The following is a 23,912-nucleotide window of genomic DNA, read 5'->3' as shown; positions in this document are numbered from 1 at the left end:
TCAGTGTTTCTTTCCTTCTCGTCTCGTCCGAGAGTTTTTAAAATTATAACTCTACGGCGAATAGGTAATCATTGTGCGAATAATCAAGGCTCCAGTATTGAAAATAAAGGCAACGTTTGTACCATGTGTATTTGTAATTTTGTACACGCACGAGAGAGCGTGAGTATCACCATGTATAGTCGAACAAGCATAGCATTCTGCTTAACACATTGTCTGCCAGTTTTCCACATTTAGAGACGTCTTCGACGTTTGTACAAATTATAAAATATAAAAAAATTCGATAATTCAGTAGTATACCAGTTATTTTATAGTATTCCTAATTAAAGTAGCACAGGGTTCTTCCATTGTAATCAATGTTACAACATGTAAGTTCAAAGTGCTGGTCATCATAAGTGACCACCATGGCAGGCAACGTGTTTAGTCTTTAATCTGTTCGTCTTTTGACGCTCAGCCTCTTATAGTATAACAGTTACAAAAAGATGCATCCAACATTTTTTGCGAGATTGCTACATTTGTTCCATCATGATACAGTAATGCATGGTTAACTTCTCACGATTCATCCTTCACAATTCCTTCCACTCAGCATCTTAAGTTCAATGAAACCAGTCATTGCGTGTATTAAGTCAATTAAAAGTAGTCTGATGTAGAATCTGAAGAATGTATTGGTACTATTTTTAAACTAGACCAGTGTTTTAGTTTATTATTATGAAAGTTGTGATATCTGATAAAATGTACGCTTGTTTTAACTAATCACATAATTAAAGTTTACTGAATCTGATTACAAACTTTATGAATGTTTTTCTAATGCCTTCCATGTTAGCCAACCGTAGTTAGGTTAGGTAGAGTTACAGTATGAGATAGGTTGACTAATGTTATTAAGAACTTACTTTAGTCTTGTTTTATTATTGTAAAATTTAATTACCTTCTCTGGCCTCCCTATCTACTGTATAAGTAGATACATTGACACTGGGTGAAAGATTTCTTCCTACAACCCTGACCGTGATCCGAGCCCTCATATGAGTCTGTTTATGTCACTTGGCTCGTTTTGATATTTGAAGGCTACTATATCCATCTCCTCTTCTCCTGTTATAACCATTCTTTTTCTTTGTCGAACAATGTTCGAGATCGGTTCTACAAAGAAATTCACCATCCGTCGCACGCAACTTTGTACCGTTAGGTTCTAAATCTTATGAAAGTTAACCGTGCATTACTGTATATGCAAAACGATATCTCTACGAGCTGAGTTTCAGTTTCTCGTTTTCGTTCCTTGTCCGTACATTTTTGAACACGGCGAAACAGTCACGTAAAAATTAATCGCTCTGTGATTAAAAAGAGAACACGACCGTTTGGGGCTGATCGCAAACGTCGATAGGCTGTACACGAGTAGCTAGCCTCATTGTACGTAGAGTAGGCGCGGTTACGTTAAGAATAACTTCGTAAGCGTTCATGTTCATCTTTGGACGAGTGTACCGAGGCGTCGTCGAATTCCCTTCGTTTCACGACCTCTTGTAAACAATTTTTCGTAACGCGTCTTTCCTCTCCGGTGAGACAAGAGCCAACGGTGTCTTTCCTTCGCGATTTAGCACGTTCGTATACCCCCCGGCGTAAATCAACAGCCAGAAGATCTCTCTTTGCCTCTCCAGAGAAATGCTGTTCGAAACAGTTGCCGCCTGGTGCAGCGCCGTGTTGTGATTATAGTTGGTCATGTTCACCAGATTGGTATCGTGCGTGGCCAACAATACCTGTAAGCGAATCAATGAATTAGGGGTTTTAATGAAATTAAGTTGAATTTAGACTTAGGATGCTCATCCATACAAGATTTCAATCATTTTTATATTATTTAAGGTCCTATATTCCTACAGATTTCTAAATGACAGTTTCTAATCTTGACTGTGGATGATTATTCAAAGCGAAGAGGTGTAAATTCGGTTCTAGGACCAAGGTAAGCGACTCGAGGAATTACCTTTACGAGAGCAGGATCGCAGTTCGAGGATACGGCCATGTGCAGCGCGGTGTCGCCGCATTTCGTCTCCTTTATTTTAGGATCGGCACCGTGCTTCAACAGCAATTTCACAGTAGCCACGCACATAACTTCTTTAGTAGGATTGTGAGATTGTACCGCGACGTGAAGTGCGGTCTTCCCTATGAAAATCAGCCGGAAAATCGAAATTAGTTCGTTCTATCGCGAACCGATGCTTAGAAACTGTACTTCATTCAATGACAAAAGGCAGCATCTGTCTTTATTTGTCGACTGTGAATATATACGTTTGATTTGCCTTGTCGCTTGGGCGTTTATTTATATTTCCTGCCAATTCTCGTTGAACCAAGTATAGATACATGCGGGTAGCGCGAAACTCGGAATGGTTTCTGGACCACTCTACTGCCTGACACTATTCTGCCCTAGATGTATCGATCTACCCGCACACTCTTATCAGAAACTATCAAGACAAACCGTCGTAATTGCGTCTCGACAGGTCGAAGACTGCGTGCCCTTGGACCGTTTTTAAAGCTAATAATTCTGCGAGTATTTCGCCGTGGGAGTCCCCTTGCTCCGCGACCGAGTGTATCAGCGAATTGCCCTGCGAATTGTCAGTCTGCGAATTAAACAGTCTGAGGCACGAAGTGGATAGGATAGAATGCTTGACAGGCTTACACGTATGTGATACAGTCTTTGACTGATGTCGATTCCTTTTTGTAACATCGTTGCGGCTAGGTATCCGGTAACGTAAGAAAATTCCGGGCAATTCAGAGCGGCTAAATACAGAGCGTCCTCGCCGCGATTGTTCATAACCGTCAGAGCTCCTGGGGACATGCTCAGTCGTTCAACGAGCGGCACCAAGTAAGCCTTCTTTTGCACCAGTTCCTCCGGATGGCCCACCAAACACATCAGCATGCTGTTGGGAAGCGTAAAATAAATCCGTGCAATAGAGAGCTAGTTGCACGGTGGTTTGTTCGCGATCACGAACGTTCTTACGTGTCTCCATCTTCGTCCTGCTTGGCCAGTTCCGTCACCGATCGTTTTAACAAACAGCTCATGGCCCTCTCCACTGCCTTCGGGTCTAACTCTTCTTTTAACCTCTCGCTCGCGTTTGTAGATGGTAGGTTCAACGATGGCCAGGGCAGTATGCTGCGATAATCAACGAATTGTGTCAAAGGCTTAGAAACAATGTCTATAAAATAGAATCGATATAGAATCGGAAAAATAACAGTTACGGAGCCGATATAATATCTGTTCTGACGTTTCTGAAGAATTGGAACCATAACTGTTTTGGGAATACGAATCTATTACTATGACGGTTTGCAATCGTTGAGAAGGTTTCGATAAATCGGGACTTACTGTCGTTGTTGAGGACTCGAGGGCTTCCGTTCCTTCTGTAGCCGTTCAAACGGAGAAACGATATTAGTGCCCATGATCGATGAAGGATGGTGATCAGCGAATGGTGGACTGCTCATTTGAGGTGCGTCTGGTTGCGGAATATTTCTTTGTATCGGGTACAAGACGTTATTAGATTTCGACGTATTGCTTTCTTCTTGCGTTTCCTTCTTCTCGGGCTTCTCTTCCTCCAACTCTCTCAGGACTTCCTCGATCAGTTGCCACTCGTTGTCGATCGTATCGATTGTATTTGTTATGTTATTCGTCTCACTATATATGAGCGATTTGATGAAATGGTCGCCGTTCCAGGTCAAGCTCCTCAGATCTTCGCCTAGCTGTTCGTTCACTTGATTGTCTGGACTCGGGGTATCGCTGTATGATTGGTTCGACGAAGGAGAGAAGGAATGTAAAGATGACGAGCAGTTCGAAGAATCGGATGGAACCTGTGGCGGTCTGTACTTTGCCGTGTGTACCTGTTAATTCGAAATGAATTATATGATAGTCAGGTGAAAGGGGTGAAGGAACTCTTTGATACCGAAAACAACGGGTAAGAATATATAGAATAACCCAAAATTAATGGTAACGCGTACTTGACTAATTTTCAAATGAATTTTTCTCCAAAACGAAGCCTCAAAAATTTACATTTGTTCTTGATTTCACAGAATGTCTCTGTGGCGCTGCTTCGCTGCGGGTAGGGTCTTGAGAAAAATCGTAAGAGAAGGGAAAGGACAGAGGGAAGAAGGCGTTTCACCCGGGCCTGCTAGTGGATTCTAATCAATAAGGCTTTCTAGTAGGCCCTGCGTTAAATGATTGAATATTGGGAAGTCGGTTGAGGAGTGTATATATAGCAACGGAGGGGTTGGTCGAGCGCTTGTGAGAGCACGACCCCTCTGGTGGCGAGCACGAGAGGTGACGCCACACTTCCTAACTCCACTGATACCACTAACTTTGGGTCGTTAATGTCCACGCGTATGAAGGCAATAGAATAAAAACTCCGAAGCAAACAAGGATACGAAGGTAAAATAAAACGTCAGGCGATATAGGAAGAAGATGTTCCATTTGTTACCTGTGGAGAACCGATTGGACTGCAAGGAGAAATCTGCCATTCCGTTGGCGGTTCTGGTAAATTAAAATTGTCCTCCGAGTCGTTTTGCGCTGGTTGGAAAGCGCCGCGGTTGATGATCATTAACAACGTATCCTCGCTTGGATCTCTTAGACTTGCAAGCTAAAACACACGTTCCGATGAATGACCAAGATACGAAAACTCTGTATAGCGACTTTTAAGACCGTGTCTATATCTGTATTTTCAAAGTCTGATTTCATCTTCTTACCACTTCGCGTCATTGTGGTTTTAAAGTGATTGCAAAGTTGCTAGCCAAACTGTTATTTATACAAGGAGGTCAGTCAAATATAAATGGAACTTTTTTTCCAATTGTTAAAATAATGAGCGTTTGGGATCTGAAAAATTTTTAAAAGATGACGAGGTTTTTCGATAAGAGCGATAATACTTCGAAATAAAATGGAAACTACAGAAGATAATCGACGATGATTTATTTTGATTTACGTTCGATGATATAATGCATGAAATATTGGTGTTTGGTAGAGTGAATACAGTAAACCTTCAACTTCGTATGACTATCACGTAAATTTGATTGTATCTCATCAATAAACATCGAACGAGATTTGCTTTCAGACAGTCAACAGTTTATGTTTATTGGAATAAAGAGGGAATTTAACGCAATCCGATAGGATAAAAATCTAATGTTGCCAATTCCCAAGATATTGGTGATCAATTGAAAGCTGCATTTCTCGAAGTAATCTTATCGTTGAACTTCGATCTCTATGAAATAATAATTCCAGCGGAAGAGTGGCATACGAGACCGTCTTGTAGAAACCACATGTCAGATAAATCAGATTCACGCGATTGACGACAAAGGAAAGATTAAGTCATTGAACAGCAACGCCTACTAGTAACAGTCACAGTCTTCTTATTTTGAAAGAAATAAGAGTTCACGACATCACCAGTCCAGAAACCGCATCACACAGTAACTTTTGTGTGTACAAGGGTCACTCGACTATTGACTAAGGATTGTTATCTTCCCAAATTTGACAATTTTGTTATCGTCAAAGTCATTGAAAAATCAGCAGGCTTCGATTCTTGAGTTAAAGACTTTCAAGCGAATAACACATATGGCGGCTACGCTACCTGGAAGTTCTATCGCTCCTATTGGAAAACCTTATCTACATTTATATAAGTACTATACAGGATATTCAGGCTATTATTATCCAACGTTATTCCGTAAGTAAGAAATGTTAACTAAGTTTTGCAATTTTTTATAATCAACACGAGAGCGTATACTTTATATTAATCATCAAAACAAATCCATTTATGTGCCATGTAGTGATGTGCAAGGTCAGGAACGGAGGAAAGGTTTTCTTATATTTCATATCACCACAGGAAATGTCAAGTTTATGCGACACCGACCGATAACTAAGTCCCACGAGCGTGTAGGTGGTCATGAAAGCATCGATTCCGCCGAAGAAAGAAGAGATTACTTACGCCCGTCTCCGACGCGTTTCGATCCCTTCCGTTCCAAGAGTTTATGACGTTCCTTGTAGCGTTTTGCAGCTGATCGAGACGCGAGATCAATTCCTTGTTGTACAATGTGTCGTAATCGCTCACAGAGACTTGGTTCGTTTTCAAAGAATGAATCAGTTCGTCGGGGGGCAAATAGGGTCGATTGCGTGGGGTCGAGATAAATTGTGGTTTCATCGGCCCGCGTTCGACGAGACGCCCGCAATGGCCGCTCTCGTCCTCATCCTCGCTGCTATCGTCTTCGCTCGAGCTCGAGCTCGAAATCGCGGGTCCATTGAAATTCGGTCGATCGGTCGATTCACGCGTCTCTCGATCGATCACGGGCTCGCATTTACCAGTTTCTCGATCGTGCGTAAGTCGAAGACTCCCGATCTGCTCGATTATACCCTCGAAATCGTTCGATAAGCAAACGACGAGCGGGTCTTTCGGCACGTAAACGGGCATGGCTTTCTTCTCGAGCCGAGGAAGAGGCATCGTGCTGGCTTTCGCCATTTTCGACGAATCTTCTCGATGGCCCTTGCTGGAAGGCGCGTCGTCCTCCACCATCGACACTTGTCGACGTTATACCGTCTTGTACGAATTCACCTGTGGGAAGAAAGTTACTACAATCTATGATTTATCTTGATTGCAAACCGTATCATCCTTGTAATAATTTTATTTATTTATTTACGGGTTTGTGCACCCTAAAAACCTCGTTATAAGATGCAATGCGTACAACACTAGTGACACGCTTTTAAAAGTAATACAGAGAACCGCTAAAGAAGTCCAGACGCTGGCTAAACTGGTTAGCTTGGATATGCATAATGTCGTTTAAATGTTGGAATATAGAATAATTCCATATTTCGTAGTTTTTAACTACGTATAGAATCGAGGCATGTAACTTCAAAGTTGGCTACGACTATTTTACTTGACTTTACACTATATGAAAGACAATTCTGAGTTCAGACTCAATATCCTTTGAAAGTGAACAGGGTGAACCTGGAAAAAAGCTATGAAACGGTTAGAGACAAAGTCGGATCAAGAAACAAAGTTTTAAATATTTCTCTAAAGGAAATAGTGTTAAAAGTTTATTTGCGTCGGTGACCTAATAAACGTGCTTCGACACTCGATAGACAATCGGTCCTTATCGACAAATTCGTCGTTTTTTCTCGCTACGCTGCTTGCGAATCTGTTCGTATTTGCTGATACAGGTAAGATAGGGATTATTCCGTGCCTAATGATATGGCCTAGATGTCGCGCGCGGAAAATTCCGCTTCTTCATGTAAACGGGTTAATGCGATGCTTTGAATTAGAAAACTACCATAGATTGGATAATCTTCGGTCCCTGAACGAGTTCGTGCAACTTGTACAATAGTGAAATAAGTTCTCTCACAAGCCTATCATTTTCTTTAACCGAATCTCGGTATTATAATCTTCTTTAGTTTTATTTTTATTACGCCGTTCGCACAGTTTTAATCGTATCCTATTCTTTTATATCTTCGGAGTGGAAATATTTTCTACCGAGACATCTTACAAGTTTATTTGTTTACTCTGTGAGTTCATCGATGGATTTGGTCTGCGAATTTACGACCTGCATTTGCTTCTAACGCGTACAAAGAAATTACAATAAAATTGAAAATGCGAAGGATTTCGGGGATATGTGTAATGACCAAAAACGATTGTAATCGACCCTCGCAACCGAGAATAATTTTTTTAGAACGATTTGAAATTTTTTAATTTAATTTTTTAATAACTTACTAACTTACTAACGAAGCCTCAGTCAAGAAATTGATATTCTTGATTTTCGTCTTATTTTGGTCTCTAGAATCTCCCATTAAATTGTATAATTATATGTATGTTCAATTCATTTTCCTCAAATAAATTTTCTTCGTTAATTCCTATAATATCCCTGAAGAAAAGCGTTTACTATTCGATTACTATAAATTGCGGAGACAGTATCGCGATACCGCAGTAGCGAATTATCGCAAAGTCGAAGGACGCGCTAATGATAGGGGAGAGAGCTTGTATAACGCCTGGGCAATGTGTAACTGTATTCCTATTTCTCTCTGCGTAATCCGTTAGGCGTTCACAGCTATTGTCAACGTTTCCAACTTCTGATAACCTCGCGGGGGAACATTCGGAGAAACCTCCTGCTGTTAACAGAATCGCTCCGTTCGAAGTGCATTAATTGTTTTGACCTAACCGTCCCGTTCACTGCACCACGGAGGCGACGGGATGAAGCAACAGTGCACGTCACGCGCGCTATCAATCATTTCGTTTGCAACCGGTTGCATAGTTCGACGCGACTTTAATTTGCCGGATGACAGAATACCGAAAACTACACCTGTCGCTGACACTCGCTTGGAAGATGATAAGTCTGGTTCACGCGTCGTTGCCTCTTCATCTTCGCGCGTTTAGTCATCGGCCTAATCGTTTGGCAGCCGAGGAGGAAGTTTCTAAAGCGGTCTACAGGCTAAAGAGCCACGACGACCGAAAGCAAGTGGATGCTAATACGAATAACGGTTCTAGGCTGCGATAGGTTCCGAGGAAGAATGCATTCGAGGAGAATACATTTGATATCAATCTCAAATGGAGACTATGGGAGAATATATTAGGTCAAAAAGAATAATGTTACACTGTACAGTAAATTAATTTAAAATTTGGGATCTTACAGCCGTGGAAATTATAGCAAGCCTTCGTTTTCGAGATATTTTGATTTAATTATTGACATATAGTGCTGTTTTACTACTGTACCTACGACTGTTAGTAGGTAAGGTCTCTTTGTTAGTAGTGTGGCGACACCTCCCGCACTCGCCAGTAGAGGGCTACGCTCAACTTTTCTCTCTCACAAGTACTCGACCGACCATCGATTCCTATATGCACCCTCCTTGATTGATCAATATATGTTCCAGCGTCTAAGCGACACCTACTAGAGCTGTCTTACTGGGATGAGTTCACTAGTTTATATTAAAAATTAAAATGCCACTGGAGAGATACCCTCGGTTCAAATGAAGATTTTGTAGATCAAGCTAGGTTAAAACAAAAATTGCCTTTGAGAGTTAGGTGAAGAACGACCTCAGAGGGCCACACTCTGGTGTTCAAATTAAAACTCTCCCCCCGAGGGTTGTGTTGTTCCACTTTATTCAAATTAAGAATGCCTCTAGGCGCTTCACTCTCGGTTCAAATGAATCTCGTCTATTCTACCACACATGCATGGACCACAACACACAGAATCATTTGATGTTGTTGCCTCTCGGAGAAATTCTCCTGAACTGCCTAACGATATTTGTTACGCAAAAAAAGAAAACCCAAAATAGTCAAATTGTGGTATAAATGTTGGACGAATCGAATTGGTGACGACCGAAAAAGGCGAATAGAATCCATAGTGCAGGGTTTCCATACTGCTATAAATATTGTGTTAAGTTGCCACTCTTATGAAAATACAAACATGGAAATGTTTGAGGAGAAGTGTTTGTTATATGTGTTTATTCGGTACATTATACGGTCTCATGAAAATTTATGTGCCACAAGGCGCGAAAACAGAGGATGCCTAATATTTATTCAGCAGTTTTCCAAATACATACATGTCTATTGTGCTTTAATCGCATTTAATACAAGGATTATTTTAGTTCCATACATGTTCTTCGATCGTATGGTTCCAGTTACGTCATTGTTTCCGCCAGAATTTAGTTATGCTTTGTGTATTATTGGCAGCCAAAAGAAAGCTTTTGTCCGGTACACTCGGTTTAAATGACCGTGCATTCGAGACAGCGTTCTCAGCAGTGGTAGAAACGGTTCCGAAAATAGCTGTTTTTAAACTGTTACATATTGGTTACGAACGCATACATTTATGAGAGTCGAAAAAATACTGCTTCCAAAAATTCCGAATTCCGATCTGGAGTTTCTGTTCACAGTTGCCATAAATCGTTTAATTACGACTAGAGAAATTGCATCGAAGTTTAATGTTTCTCAAACACGTCGGCTTGGAACGATTTAAAATCTGTGTTTCATTGAGAAATCGGCAATAACGGGAATCATTCTCGAAATAAACGGTCAGATGCGATGAGAAGTATTTCATAGGAACAATACTCGAAAGAAGGATGTAATCCAGACATGACTTGAACTTATCCCACAGAAAGATTTTGCATCCGAAAAAGCTAATGTTTTGTGTATATTGTGGCACGAGGGAATAATTTACCATGAATTTTTGCCACCAAACTGGATTAATTCAGAAGTTTACTGTCAACAGCTGCAACGGGAAAATACATGTTTCACGATAAATCGTGTATATTTCGTCGCGTTCCATCAAAAGGATACACTATCATCCCATTTTGTCGTTACTAAATTATACAAAAAGATTCGAAACTTAAGAAGTCGAACCACAACAATTTAACGAAGATTGGTAATAGATACCAATGAAATAAATCACTTTATATAAAAACAATAAGAACGTTCAAACTTTCCATCCGATCCAATAATTTATCTTCGCGAATGCTGTCTGTAGTACCGTACGACCTGGTAGAACGTGTTTTCTCAGAACGCGGAGTGCAAGTGATCCGCCGGTGCACGGTGAAAGTTCACGAAAAGAGTTCATCACGGTGAAAGCGTTGATTGGACGAAACGTGTCAGTTTTCGGGTGCAGTTGACGGGTAGGGTGAGCGATGAAATCGCATGCTAGCGTACGTTCGCTCGTACACACGCGCACTGATGTTCGTGCGCCATCGCGAACGCGCAAACGTGCTACACGCGACACGCCTGAAACGCATATTGGTCAGCGGTTCGTTCGACGAATTCCGACACCAGTTGATTCATCGATGTAGAAATAGAAACGTTGCTTACCTTCTCGAAGACGATAACGCGGATTCGCCTTTACGTCCGTTACTCTGTCCGAAGTGGTGCTTGTGTTTCACGAACACGATCTTTCGTCCCGAAACCGACGTACCCATCGATCGCGCAAGAAATCGAACCACGCTCGACTAGTCGCTCACTCGATCCGCCGGGCAATTACGATTCCAGTTACACCGAGCGATAGTGGCCACGCATGCGCGGTCCCCGATGACGTCAGCGCCTCCTCGATGTCCGCCATTTGCATACGGCGCTGCGCGTGGAGTCGATTGCCGCGCGGCGAACTCGCGACCGTGCACGGTAATAAAAATAATCGTCGTTAGGTTTTTACCTTACCCTGCTAGTCGCGAAATTCAATCTTCTTCGCGCTCTCATAACGCCTCCCCTCCCTCCTTCATCTCAATTCGCCGCGGTCCGCCACTTCAGCCTCTTCTTTCCAGTGTTCTCGAGCCTTAATTGCAAGGGTATCTCGAGCGTCGCAACGACGACACACGGGTGAAGAGTGTTGTGGTCGCGTGCCGCCGCCGGTAACCGAACGCGAAGCAGGTCGAGGATGGGAGCAGCGTCGACGCCAGGGACGATATCGTCGACGAAAGTCGGGGTTATCGATGGCCTCGCGGGACGGGACGAAAGATTTATCAAAAAACTTGCAATCTGTTTTCTTTTTCCGTACAAATCTGCTCTGTTTATGTTTCCGAGATTCGATACCGCAATGGTATTTCTGATTGAACCCAACAATTCCTCAGGTTCGATTCAGAAGGGGAGGCAATTGGGGGGGGGGGCAATGAGCTTAAAAAGATATTGAATCTGATTTTGGAAAAATTGAAATCAGAGGAACGAGGTAGCTAAGGGTGGAACTGTACGTTTTTGATAAATATCTCGTTACGATCCAAGAGCTATGATCCGGTGCCTCGTGTTGTTGAGAACACTTTATAATGCATCTTACTAGTGGCAGAAAGCTATTTAGACAGGAAAGCTACTATAAAGTGAAAAAAATGCTGATATCAAACGCTCTTTAACGTGTCAAAGGAGAAAAAATATGAGTAGATAAGACACGAGTTCAGAATCCCACGCCGCATGCTTGATTAATCGTGTGTGCGATGTTTCCCATTGTCGTAAAAAAGAAAATAATATCTCTTGAGTATTGGGTTTTTCATGACCTCGCCTAACAATACCTGTTACGCAAAAAATAATCTAAGGAATCGATGCACGATACGAAGTCGGACGATTCTATTAAAAGAAAGTGAATGAAAAGAATTATCTCGTAGAATAATAGAGAACATTGTTTCTATGATACATTGGCTTTAATACATGTCACAGTAACAGAGAAAATATACTAAGTTACTTTATGTTCAATAATTGATATTCATACGTTTTCGTTTAAATAAATTAACACATTCGACCTCATTTAGATATATCTTTATTACGTTCACAAGCGTAATAAATGTTTACGTTATCTGTTTCTATTTACAGCAAGTATATTTGTTTTGGAAATATTTGCTTTCAACACATCGTATAGATTACGTAATGTAATCCTTCGTTTTAAGACTAGAAATTGAAAATGTTAGTTATTGGATCAAAGGTTGGTAGAGAACTCGTTCTCCTAACTGCTCGAACTTAAATGGGCTGATTGAGGAGAGCAGCGAATATCAGGAGAGTGAGAGGGATACCATATCGGGAATGAACGAGATAGAACAACTGTACTTTAAACTTCAAAGCGATACCGAATATTGGCGAACAACTACTAATACGATACAAAAATTTTGTAATCATTAAATCTTTACGAGAAGTAATGTCAATGGATCGTGGAGTTTCTTCCGACGAAAATGAATTTAAACACGACCATATTCGGACCACATTTTATTAGAGTTAGCTTGAAAAATTGTCAACTATGTGCGATGGAAAAGTAGTCTAAATAAGGTCGTGTTTGGACTCATTTTCATCGGGGAAATCTCACGAGTTTATTGATAGTACTTTCGTGAAAAAAAAATAAAAATTTTTCATAAAAAACACGTGGTGTATTGGGAAGAAACATAAACAGTAGTATGGATGTTTCAGATTCTTGTATTCCTTGCTGCATTTTTATTTCGAGACGAAATGCTGCCTTGCATGTTTGTCATTTTGTCAGTCGTATAAAAATAGACAAGAAAAAGTATATTTAGCGTTCCTTTCGTGCGTTATCCAATCTTATAAAAGTTTATCTGTTTCGGTACACAAAAAAAAAAATGTCCAATTTTCCCATACTTTTCTGCCACTCAAAAATCGCCCCCTAATCCCCAAGATTCACGCTCCTGTTTCTAGAAAATATCGATCTAGAGGAAACGACGAATGTGGTCGGCGAAGAAAAGAATTAACAAAATACCTATGTTGTTATCCTTTTATTTTTAACAATCTTGATATTCGGTGGTCGAGGATCATCTTTGTAGAACTTACGAAACACGCGCGAAGCATACTCGTTTCGCAGCAACGATTAGGTCATGCTGAACGTAAGTTTGTTGGCAACGTACGAAAAGAATCCAACCCTACAAAGGATCCACATCGTCAGCGTCGCGAGGCACACATTGAATATCCTGTCGATCCACTCCATCCTGTAACATTATAGTCTCGAAAGTGGTTTACGAAACGTTTGGAATGCGAGGTCGAACTCAGTCGCCCTTCCGCGAATCAATCGTCGTTGTCGACATATGCAAATTCCAAAATTATTATGGAACGTGCCTAAAAATATCAAACAGGTTGAAGAGGCGTTTGCTACATTATGACATTTCCATTGTTATGGTTATTACATACATGTATACAGTCCTGGGTTTCCCTCTCGCGATCGAGCGTCACGCGGCCGGTTATCGCGTATCGTTCGTCCCAAAATCGTATCAAAGTTTCGTAGTGCCCTGGGCTTGAACCACCCCCGCCCCCCAAATGAAATATTTTTAGAATGAAAAAAAAAAATTTAACAACGATCAGTGCAAGGAGAGACAGCAGAAAAATGTCTTCATGATTCTTTTACTTTTCGATCTATAAGAAATCGTTATTATTACTGTTATTATTGACTTTTGGTTGCATTTATCGGGATTACTTCCCTCATTCATTAATCAATTAATATTTAATAATCAGCGATCATGATTCATAGCATGATGATGCATTTAATCATGGTCTGTATCGATCAGATTACGTTTTGCCTAATTCCGCGTTGCACTATAGTCCCTGGAGGCCGTGGTTCGATTCGATTCTGCGTCCACCCCCACCGTTCGCGAAGAAAAATAGAAATTCACTCGCTATCGAGCTGCCAAGCGTTCAAGTTGTTGTAAGCGATTCGTAAACACGATTGAGAAGAAAGGAAAAACAGCGGAAGGAGAGAGGGACGAATCAAGGGCACGTTATTGCGTTTGATGGAAAAGAGGAAAAGAAGGAAGAAGGCCGACTGGCTACGCACGATCGATCAAACAGACTGCTTGCAGAATATGTGCCTCGAGGTAAGAGGAAATGCCGTAGTTTCATAGTAATACCGATCGTGCATTTCGCGTAAAAGGAACATTTTCGATTTTCAATCGCTATTATACCGAATGTTTATGTTGCGATATATCAAATTATCGCGCGATCGTAGACGAGACAAATTTTTACTCGAGTGACGGATCACTGGTAGAATCAATTATAGTTGCAAAATGGCTGTACGACTTTTTATCTATAATTGACAAAAACTCTTACCACTATAGAAAAGTTAAAATAAAAACTTCTTTTGTACGCGTGAATATCGTATAAACAAAGATCAGGAAGTTTGTTTGTTACACGTTGCATTAGAAAAAAAAAGGAGATCTTAAACTGATTTGATAAATTTTAACAAAAATACGGATTTAAAAATTTTGAGACTTTGATGAAATAAGTTTTTCCAAAAATTTAACCACTGAATTTTAATTCCATGTGTATGTACCTGGTTCTAACAATGCTGGCCATAATGTAATGGACAAAATCCTTTCGATCGATAGAATACTCTAAATGCGAGTCACGTATATTGTGCATCGTATGGCTGAGTGTGAATGGCAAGTATTTGGAACAGAGTGGACGAGATCGAGTAAATAGTTTATACAGGGTTCAGTGATGCGAGCGGTATCGAATTAATCCTATAAATGCCAGCTCGTAAATTATGATTCCGTATTGGTCAGTGTCAAACGTAATCGGTACCAATTTGATTCGTCTACGAATATACCGATACGCGTTTCGTTCGAAAGTGTCGTTCGAAGTTTGTATACGCGCAAAAACGACGAGTTTAAAAAAAAGAATCTGATATTAAACATGTTAAATTTACTAGCTAGTTACTAACTAGGGTATCTGTAGCGAGATGAAAGCGAATGGCACGAATGTGTGATGCGTGAGAAGTTTAAAACCAGTAATAGTTTGTGACAGAAAGAGAAGATTAGAGACGTGCGAAAGTTACACAGTGAAGAATAAAAGTGGTAATTTTTGATAATCCAAACTTCGAGTGATCATCAAAGCGAGCAAAATAGCGTTAGGGAACATATTGGTCTATAATACAGTAGTTCTCTGTGGTTACGATTGCTATATTATGGTTTTTTTTAATTATGAAATAGTGGAAAAACCGTGATTTGACGTGTACGAACTTCAACGAGGAAACGTGACGAAATTCTGCATCAAAATGAACGGAAGACGATTCGAATATCTGTGATGAAATACAATTTTTCCATTTATTTCGAAAACTGCGTTAACTGTTGAACGTAACTGCTAACTCTACGTGACTTTTTCTCTTATCGCTATTATTTATTTGATTCGTAACATTCTTTAATTTAATCGCCAAAGACAAGTCAGGAGCAGATATAATTGGCGATAATTTAATCAAACCTGTTTTCCTTCTCGAGGACAGCTCAATTGTATATGTTCGATTCAATACTGTACGCTTGTTTGTGGGTTGCGCGTGACGGTGCACCACCGCATTTCAGTCGAGACACTAAACGATTCTTGAACTAATAATTTTCTAAGAAACGCGAAGTTAAGCAGAACCTAGCGCCTAGTCAGCTTGTTTCTTAGATTTAAATCCACTGATTGTTCATTTCTGCGTATAGTTTTAAGGGGGAAATACCTAGCGTTGTGGGTAGTAACAAGTACTTGAATGTTCGAGTAATTATCCAAGAAAACTTGATTATTCTTACTTAATTATAATATTACCTGTTGTAATGGCGTTTGACGGCTTCCATTCGCGACAGGTCTTCGTGCAAAAGGTATCGTTTCGCTCCAATCAACGCGTTCCTAGTCGGAAAAATGTTAGACGATGAGAAAGAAATATTAAAAAACAGAACTCGTGGATGTAATTGTTTTGATTCCTATAGAACCAGGACAATTTAAATGGACACTTTTCATCGAAAGGAGCTGGTCTTTTACATCAGGAGTTGACAAGCTACCGAATAAACGGGGATATTCTTCGGACTAAGTACTCTGTAACTCTCTCAAATGAGAAGCAAAGACACGACGCAATAATTTAAGAAGCTCTCAGGTTCGCGAGATTCTACTCACTGGAAGAATCGTTCTATGTCGAAATGACTATAGTCGTAGCCGAAGATCGACTGCTCGTTCGGTGGGACGTCCTTCGTTAAACTGTCCAACATCTTGGCATTGCGAAAGATCCATTCGTTGTGCAAGAAATAGTCCAGTTGGACCACGGTCAAGTAGATTTTCTCCTGAATCTTGACCAGTCTAGTAGCGGGGCACATTGAATTAGGCAAAGAGGAACAACGAACAAAAATGATGTCCGCTTACATCGGTTTTCGGCCTGTCAGTTTCAGAACTCCGTCTATGAGCATAGCTGGCAAGATGTGAAGGAGCAACGTCAGCACGTAATAAAGGGCACGATTGTTCGTCAAAAAGGTCCGTGGATACCAGATGATTCCCTCCAGCGGTGTTCTTCTGTTACACCTCATACCCATCGTGACCATTTCTTTGTGGACGATTCGACGAATATCGTGGGACGTGGAGTTATAAACGTGGATTGTGGGATCCTTGGTTATCCTAAAAATATTTCAAATCATCGAGACTATCGGTATCGATTGGTAATAAGTACAGCAACACCTTGTTAAAACGTCCTGTTTTTACCTTCGCGTAACGTACCGAAACGTCTTCACTATTTTTATTGTCAAGGTTTCTGACTTGGAGAAATGCTAGACCGAAAACTAAGATCGTCGTTTACGTTTGGGGATGAGATTGTGGCGTTACCTTCCGTACTCGTCACCAGAGGGCTACGCTCTTGTCTCTCTCGCAAGCGCTCGACTACCCAATATCTCGTCATCTAAGGCAGGGCCTGCTAGAAAGCCTTACCGATGAATCCACTAGCAGGCCCCGCACGAAACGGTTCCCCTTTCCTTTCATTTTCTGCCTTCTTACGATCTTTCTCGTTTCCTCCACTAACAAAAGCAACGCCACAAGCTAACAATAACTGACTGATCAACTTCGTGTTCCTACCTCGTTAAAACGCATCGATTGTACGTTTCACCAAGGTGTTACCATATGTTTTCCAAATCGTACGTTTCTATTCCTCGTTTCCACGCGACCGTAATCATGGATTTGATGGTGACATCAACGGGAAGATAATCACTGGCAGCGTCCGGCTTTAAGCAAGTCACTCGCAGTATTCCCTTTCCACCGCCTACCAGCATTCCTACTGGGCCGTTGAAATTGTCTACCCAGCCGACTATCGGTTCTTGGATCGTCGATATCACTGGTCAACGCAACAACGATCCTTTCTATACACAGTTTCTGACCAAGGCAAACGCGACAGTATAATTAAGAATATAGTTGCTTTACCTATCGACGGCCGGAAAATCACCGTCGGCAGAGATTTGCTATAATCGTTGACCACGTCTTCTGCCACTCGTTTGCTGAACGTGTACGTGTTCGGCATCGAACCCAAGTACCTACCCAAAAATCGGTCCAACGTGAATCTTGCTCGTAGTACGAGAGTTTTCGATAAAAGTGATAGAACTTTTGTCATGGCCGCCATATTTGTTGGCCCTTGTTCGAGTGATATTTGTAATCAGTACTGCTTCACTTTAGATTGCTATTTAAATGATATTTCGTTAATATAACGTAACATCAAAATAAAATAACGAGCACCATTCTATTGTTCTTATTGGAAAATTCTTTATCTTTAGCTTTTGATGTTCTAATTTAAACAAGGTTACGTTGACTCGGACCGAAAGTTTCAAGTTTTCAATAATTACAACAAAATGGACTTCAAGAGTCGAACATCTGTCGCTCTAATTTGGAAAAATAGACGTGAAAAAAATGGCTACCGGAAGGGTCACTTGGAACTTTATCCTAAAGTTTTATCACTATTATTATTTCCGGTTTACTCGAATAAATAACCGCGAAGAGAAAGGGATCTCACTTGGGAGAAATGACATTTATTGTCTTCTCGTCCAGGTTCTCGACCATCTTAATGACGCTCCTCCAGTCGGTGATCGGAGGGTAAACTATCTCCTCCACGACAGGCTTGTCGGATTGGGCGAATGCCGAGCTAACGTGCACCAAGGCCTTTTAAGAAACGTCGATCGTGTTCAATGGCTGATTTAAAGAAAACGATAGCCGCTACATAGTGGTAACGTGTTCTACTTGCCACCAAGTTCTTCATCCCTCCCGCCAGAATGCAAACGTCCCTCGTCGAGCGGGTGTTCGCGAATATGTCCTTCTTTAGATTCGCGTCGAACCTAACGTTCGCAGCCACGTGAAAGATCACCGAAACTCGTTCGGTGAGCAATTGTCTCTCGGGCGTCCCTAATCCCAATCCCTCGACCATTACGTCGCCGCCTACCGGAATTAGCTTCTCGAAGGTGGACGGTTTCTCTTCCCGCAACTTGTCGAACAGCTGCACAAACGAATTGTTATGAGTATTTCGTCACAGAACGCAACGATTCTTCGTACAATAGTTTGCGCAACCATCGACGACACGACGATGCGAATGATGATTGTATCTGGGATTGTTGGGAAACTTGTATCACGTCGCCATGTTGAATAAAATTAATTTCACGTTTGCAGAGTCGTTACTTCTTGTTACGAAAGTTATTATCGTCACTTCTCGATCAAATTGAAGAATTTATGTGCCAAGCTTTATCCGATCACTGTACTTGATAGTCGTTTTTAAGCTCAAAACGATTTAAATGTTACTATGATTAAACGTTTTAGGATGCAATACTCAGTGCCATGAATTTACATTGATTTTACTTACCGGGGACTGCAGCATTTGCCTTAATCTGTCGTCGATGCCTACTCCATTTTTCGGGCGCATCAGCAGAAATATTTCTCGGATCTCTGGACAGGATCTCAGAAGCTTTTCGACCAACACTTTGCCCAGGAAACCTGAGCCACCCGTGATGAAGATGCTTCTTCCGGCGTAGAACGCGGTTATCGAGGCCCGTTCCATCGTCTTCTTGTCACTGCGCGTCTAATTCCGAATAATTGTTTTGTAATCATACTATAAATGCTGTCACTAACGTTCTATATTCCTCCTTTGTATGTTAAGAGGTCTCGATGCCGTTAATGGAATTACCATTATCAGCTATTCAAGTATTCTTTGGGAATTGAGAATTAAACGAATTTAAAAATGACTCACTCGAGAGACGGGAATCGGAAATTTTAACCAGTTTGTTGCAAAGTTTAAACTAAGTTAAAATTCGACAACAATGTTATAGTTAATAAATTCTTTGTTCGAAACACTTGTTTAAAAGAATACGTCAAAATGGACGGACGTTCGAGCCAATTTTTTTCTTCACAGAGCTATATTATAGTTTTTAGACATTGTACCATCTTCTGTGTATTCTATTTTCGTTTTTAGTAACTACAAAATTGGTAATAATCAGAGTCTAGTTTCGATTCTATTGATAACAAATAAATTAATTTTAATTCAAATTTAAGTTCGAGCGTAAATTTAAAACAAAATTTTATATATATACTATAGTTACAGTTGCGGAAAAATGAAGTGGACAAGTAGGGGAAATAGGTATGAATTACATTTAATTAAAGTAGCATATCTATTATACAATACATTTTATATATTATATATCTTTATGGTACATGGATCATTTAGCGAATAATTGAAATTAATATTTCCAATTGTGTTGAAATAAATTAACCTTAACGAAAACGTTTGTTGATTGTCGAGGGATAAAAATGAGTGGACACTCGCACGAGTCTCAAATGAACTATTTGGTTGATGTGTAAGCTTTGCATAAAACAGATTATTTGTAAGGAAACAGAAGAATGTCAGTAAGAAAAGAATTTTCAAATCAAATTCGTAATTTGATTACACCTAGCTGTCGAAATAAATGAATTTACTGTATAGTAGCAAAATGGTACAGTTTTTCTGAAAGTGCGGTCGACAAAGTTTACAAAAAACATTTACTACATTGTACCGTTGAAAATTTAAGTCATCAAATTACTCGTAAATGTCGACAAAACCCAAGAGTCTCAGTGAGAAATATTGTTGAAATATTAAAATTATGTGCGTCATTGAAAATAGTACAATGAAGGTTGCAGGAAACGGGGTTTGTATGTTATAAATGCAAACGTAAGCCGCACATTAACAACATCAACACGAGGAAACGTTTATCTTTTGCTATAAAATATACTAGTATCATACAAATTTAAACTGCAGCAATTAAAAAAGAAGCATCATGTATGGAGAAAAAGAAACAAAGCATACAAAAATCCGTTTTGAATTGTTACGTCAACTGTTAAATTTGGTGAAGGGTCATTAATGTTATGGAGGTGTTTTTCGTGGAATGGAGTGGGCAATTTGGTACAGATTGACGGAATAATGAATGCAAACAAGTATATTGAAATAATAAAGGAAAATTTAGAAAAGGTAATTGCGGAAATGGAGCTCGTAGAAGGATTTATATTGCAATAGGTCAACGATCCAAGGCACACAGCTAAAAGAGAAAACAAAATTTTTGGAGAATTCCAATAAAATATTGGAATGGCCAGCACAAAGTCTGGACTTGAATCTAATCGAAAACTTATGGAGCGTGCTGAATTCAAATATACGATTAGAAAAATGACAGAACAAGTACAATTGCTTTAAATATTTACGATTGGCATTTGAAAATATTGATAAAAACTACATTGAAAATCTGAATTCAGAAATAATTCAGAAATTAACCAACATTTTCGTTAAGTATACCTTATTTCAACGCAAATGTAAATATTAGTTTCAATTATACGTTAAATAGTTTATGTACCATAAAGCTATATAATATATAAAACTTAAGTGCATAATAGTTATACTACTTTGGTTAAATTTAATTTATATTTGTTTCCTTTATAAGCAATTATTGAATAAGTAATTATTAAAAAAAACTTACTGCCATCGTGTGGAATGTTGGTGGTGGCGAGCCCGTACGTTCTTCCTCGATAAGATTTTTTACTTTTTCTGTTCGTTCCTTCGCGGAGACAAAAACACGAATGAATCGATCGTCGAAGCTCGCGGGAAATGACGAGGCAGACCTAACCCAGTAATCGTATTCCGAACGATCGGTTCAAAGATCAACACTTTGCATATGCATTTGTATATTGTTACCCAATGACGTACATATGAACAAAATGAATTCAATCGTCTAATTTTGTTGTTTCTCGCACCTACCCTTTCGTATTTCTCGACAAACACATTTCGATGCATCCGATACGTTCGTTTCGACGAATCGCGTCGAGCCAGTCGCCGTGGCAGCTTCGACTAGATCGCAGTACGTGTTGACATCAAAAAGTCTCCGAAATGGATCCACGAAAAGTGACAGACTAACCTGAAATTGAGATTTTAGTGGCCATCATTCTCCTCCCCAAAGTCGTCCCCTTGGGAAATTCCGCTAGTGTTCGAACGTCTTCCGAAAGTCCTCCATCTTCGAATGTTCGACACATTTCTCGTCTCTTCCCGAATCTCTGCAAACGTGCCAAACGATCTTTGAGCTTTGTCTTTGTTCTGGGCGGGACGACCTTATCTGTTCTGATTTTTGGTCATCCAGGAGGTTTCCATCTTGCTTAGAACGAAAACCTCCGCTCGAAGGATGGACATTTGGAGCAATCAAAGATGGAGGTGTTCTATGAACGAAACTTATCCAGAAATACAACTTTATAATTATAAAAGATGTTCATTGACATTTTTTTAAATTACCAATTTTCTTTTGTCTCCCTCCTCTTGCGTTTTAAGACGATGCCCCTCGGGGTCGTGCCCTCCTTGAAAAACATTGGGTTAGTCTGTTACTTTTGATCGAGCTAATTCGAAAACTTTTTTATAATCCCACGAACATAGTATTCAGGTTACGCGCGAGCTATAAGAACCCTAAAGCGATATTTTCATCGATTATTTGAATTGGCACGATGTCGACGACGGTGTCGATATCGACCACAGCGTCCAAACGGGGGAGTAGGAAAGCGGCGTCTTTGGCTCGTTCGATCTCGGAGCTCCCGGACGGCGAACATGATTCGAGGTTCGGCGCGTCAATGGGACGGGAACGAGAACCAGACGAACTATCAGCGGCGGATCCAGAAGCCTCACTTAGGAGTGTAGAAGTACTCTTGGATCTATTTTTACACGATTTGAAAATTTATTTATTAACATTTGTATCTCCCCTTCCTTGGATCCGCCACTGTGAATCATATAAGGGCGTTTCAGACATACAGTTCAGACATTTGACGTATCTTTAAAAACAACAAAGATATTTGAAGTGCAAACGTTAGGTGACTCACCCTGCATACTTTACTTTAATAATATAACGATAATGATTACAATTCTCTAAATGGCCACTAATTAAAAACATGCAGTTTTTCGACTTTCCTAGTTTTTAGTATATATAATTTAAAGGCTTGAATTAAAACAAAATTTAATAAAATACTGTCAATAGTTTTTGTTCGACACTGTATGTTCATGTGACGTTTTTTTTTACTTCTTTTAATATTTCATATGTTTCTGAAACACCCTGCATGTCACGGCTACCACAGGTGGATTCTACCTCTGCGATTCACCAATTGGTAGAATGTCATTGGCGTAAAGGTTTTCGATTGTGAATTACGAACATCGTTCCCACCAATGGAAAGCTTCGAAACCTGTGACGTCGGGGCCGTTTTTTAGCCTCCCACTATACGTTTATGGCTTTTCAGGGAATCGATCGCCGAGGAGGAAGAACAGGAAGAACCAACGCGCATTTTGTCTGAAATTTTGTACGACGAATATGAAGAAGAGAAAAGCGACGTCGACAAGTGGAAGGAACCCGTGAAACCGACGGATAGACCTCGTCGCGTTTTGTCTTTGGTAGACCATAATTTAATTTATTTTCATTTGTATGTCTAGAGTGTTTGTTTACACACGGGAAAGTTTTCGTTTCTAAGTGAATTTAAGACTTTCCTGTTTCCAGTAATCGTATATTACGTTTCACGCAAAGCAATTACATAAACTTTATCTTTAAACGATTAAACGTAATCTTAGTTTCTTACGATGTTTTTTTCAGCAATTAATTCGTCACAATAATATGTGTTTTATCTGTCAATCGTACATCATTCTTGATTTTGTCTTATTTCAACGTATAGAATCGTTTTTTAAAAGATTGCCCGTCTGTGATTTAACGCTCTGTACAGGATGATAAAAGAAGTCTTATCGCTTTGTGCATAACAAGTTTTCCGAATGTTTTTCTCGTAATTCACGCAACGTTCGTTCGTTTCAGCTCGAAAGATGGCGAGGGTGGCAGGTTAAGTTCGCAATTAAGGAGTACATATTCTCTCTAAAGAGTCATTTCATTCGTCTACGGCGTCCCGCGACCCGAAACACTGTCAGAAAACAATTTGATTAGATTGGCTAGCATTGCCCACGATTATAAATATAATTAAGAACGTCCGAGGATATTTATCTAGGCGAGTAAATGCCATGCTAACTCATAAACGCGATTAAAACAAAATGGAAGCAGTTGCGTAATAGTTTTCGATAGAAATCAAAATGGCTCGTCCAAAGTTGAACAAATTTTATTCACGATTGACAAATAAATATTTAGATCAGTCCTTAAGGGGGTATTGCTGTCTAGATATACTTTTGTACACATATTTCTAAGACTATATCTTTTAGAAGATCCCCTTGAATACGGT

General features: G+C 40.0%; 3 protein-coding genes across 5 annotated transcripts; 1 reads left to right on the top strand and 2 right to left on the bottom strand.

Annotated features, from left to right (window-relative positions):
- Positions 1–95: 95 nt before the first annotated feature.
- LOC143346064 (uncharacterized) lies at positions 96–11,214 on the bottom strand. Of its 2 annotated transcripts, none has more exons than XM_076773810.1 (9): positions 11,125–11,214; positions 5,934–6,554; positions 4,440–4,598; positions 3,338–3,846; positions 2,975–3,127; positions 2,654–2,894; positions 2,453–2,579; positions 1,964–2,142; positions 96–1,742 (listed from the first exon to the last, which is right to left on the bottom strand). In XM_076773810.1, exons 2-9 carry the CDS (start codon positions 6,513–6,515, stop codon positions 1,497–1,499), a joined length of 2,196 nt encoding a protein of 731 aa, XP_076629925.1. In that variant the 5' UTR covers positions 6,516–6,554; positions 11,125–11,214; the 3' UTR covers positions 96–1,496. The 2 variants fall into 2 exon arrangements, with proteins under 2 accessions (XP_076629925.1, XP_076629924.1); XM_076773809.1 differs by lacking the exon at positions 11,125–11,214 and adding an exon at positions 10,788–11,103.
- Positions 11,215–13,156: 1,942 nt separating this feature from the next.
- Positions 13,157–21,290, bottom strand: LOC143346614 (putative fatty acyl-CoA reductase CG5065). The gene is made up of 10 exons (XM_076774868.1): positions 21,149–21,290; positions 19,015–19,230; positions 18,406–18,654; positions 18,178–18,323; positions 17,595–17,704; positions 17,316–17,508; positions 16,554–16,802; positions 16,311–16,490; positions 15,966–16,046; positions 13,157–13,381 (listed from the first exon to the last, which is right to left on the bottom strand). Exons 1-10 carry the CDS (start codon positions 21,152–21,154, stop codon positions 13,264–13,266), a joined length of 1,548 nt encoding a protein of 515 aa, XP_076630983.1. The 5' UTR covers positions 21,155–21,290; the 3' UTR covers positions 13,157–13,263.
- Positions 13,914–23,723, top strand: LOC143346615 (uncharacterized). 2 transcript variants are annotated; one of them, XR_013080452.1, is made up of 3 exons: positions 13,914–14,260; positions 22,938–23,088; positions 23,498–23,723. XR_013080452.1 is itself a non-coding variant. In XM_076774869.1 (3 exons), the coding sequence occupies exons 1-3, from the start codon at positions 22,158–22,160 to the stop codon at positions 23,621–23,623; spliced, it is 387 nt and encodes a 128-aa protein (XP_076630984.1). In that variant the 5' UTR covers positions 21,937–22,157; the 3' UTR covers positions 23,624–23,723. The 2 variants fall into 2 exon arrangements, 1 of the variants encoding a protein (XP_076630984.1); XM_076774869.1 differs by lacking the exon at positions 13,914–14,260 and adding an exon at positions 21,937–22,267.
- Positions 23,724–23,912: the final 189 nt, after the last annotated feature.

The sequence above is a fragment of the Colletes latitarsis genome, chromosome 10 (genome assembly GCF_051014445.1).
Source record: "Colletes latitarsis isolate SP2378_abdomen chromosome 10, iyColLati1, whole genome shotgun sequence".
Classification (NCBI taxonomy): Eukaryota; Metazoa; Arthropoda; class Insecta; order Hymenoptera; family Colletidae; genus Colletes; species Colletes latitarsis.
This window is presented reverse-complemented; position numbering and strand designations above follow the sequence as displayed.

Coding starts and splice junctions, on each gene's coding strand:
- LOC143346614 (XM_076774868.1), bottom strand. Junction 18,655..19,014: donor GGCAAATGCTGCAGTCCCCG/GTAAGTAAAATC, acceptor TCGTTTGTGCAG/CTGTTCGACAAGTTGCGGGA. Junction 16,047..16,310: donor GACATAGAACGATTCTTCCA/GTGAGTAGAATC, acceptor TTTTCCGACTAG/GAACGCGTTGATTGGAGCGA.
- LOC143346615 (XM_076774869.1), top strand. CDS start 22,158: ATGTCGACGACGGTGTCGATATCGACCACAGCGTCCAAACGGGGGAGT. Junction 22,268..22,937: donor GACGGCGAACATGATTCGAG/GTTCGGCGCGTC, acceptor ATGGCTTTTCAG/GGAATCGATCGCCGAGGAGG. Junction 23,089..23,497: donor CTCGTCGCGTTTTGTCTTTG/GTAGACCATAAT, acceptor CGTTCGTTTCAG/CTCGAAAGATGGCGAGGGTG.
- LOC143346064 (XM_076773810.1), bottom strand. CDS start 6,515: ATGGTGGAGGACGACGCGCCTTCCAGCAAGGGCCATCGAGAAGATTCG. Junction 4,599..5,933: donor GAAACGCGTCGGAGACGGGC/GTAAGTAATCTC, acceptor CGTGTGTTTTAG/CTTGCAAGTCTAAGAGATCC. Junction 2,580..2,653: donor AAAGACTGTATCACATACGT/GTAAGCCTGTCA, acceptor GACAATTCGCAG/GGCAATTCGCTGATACACTC.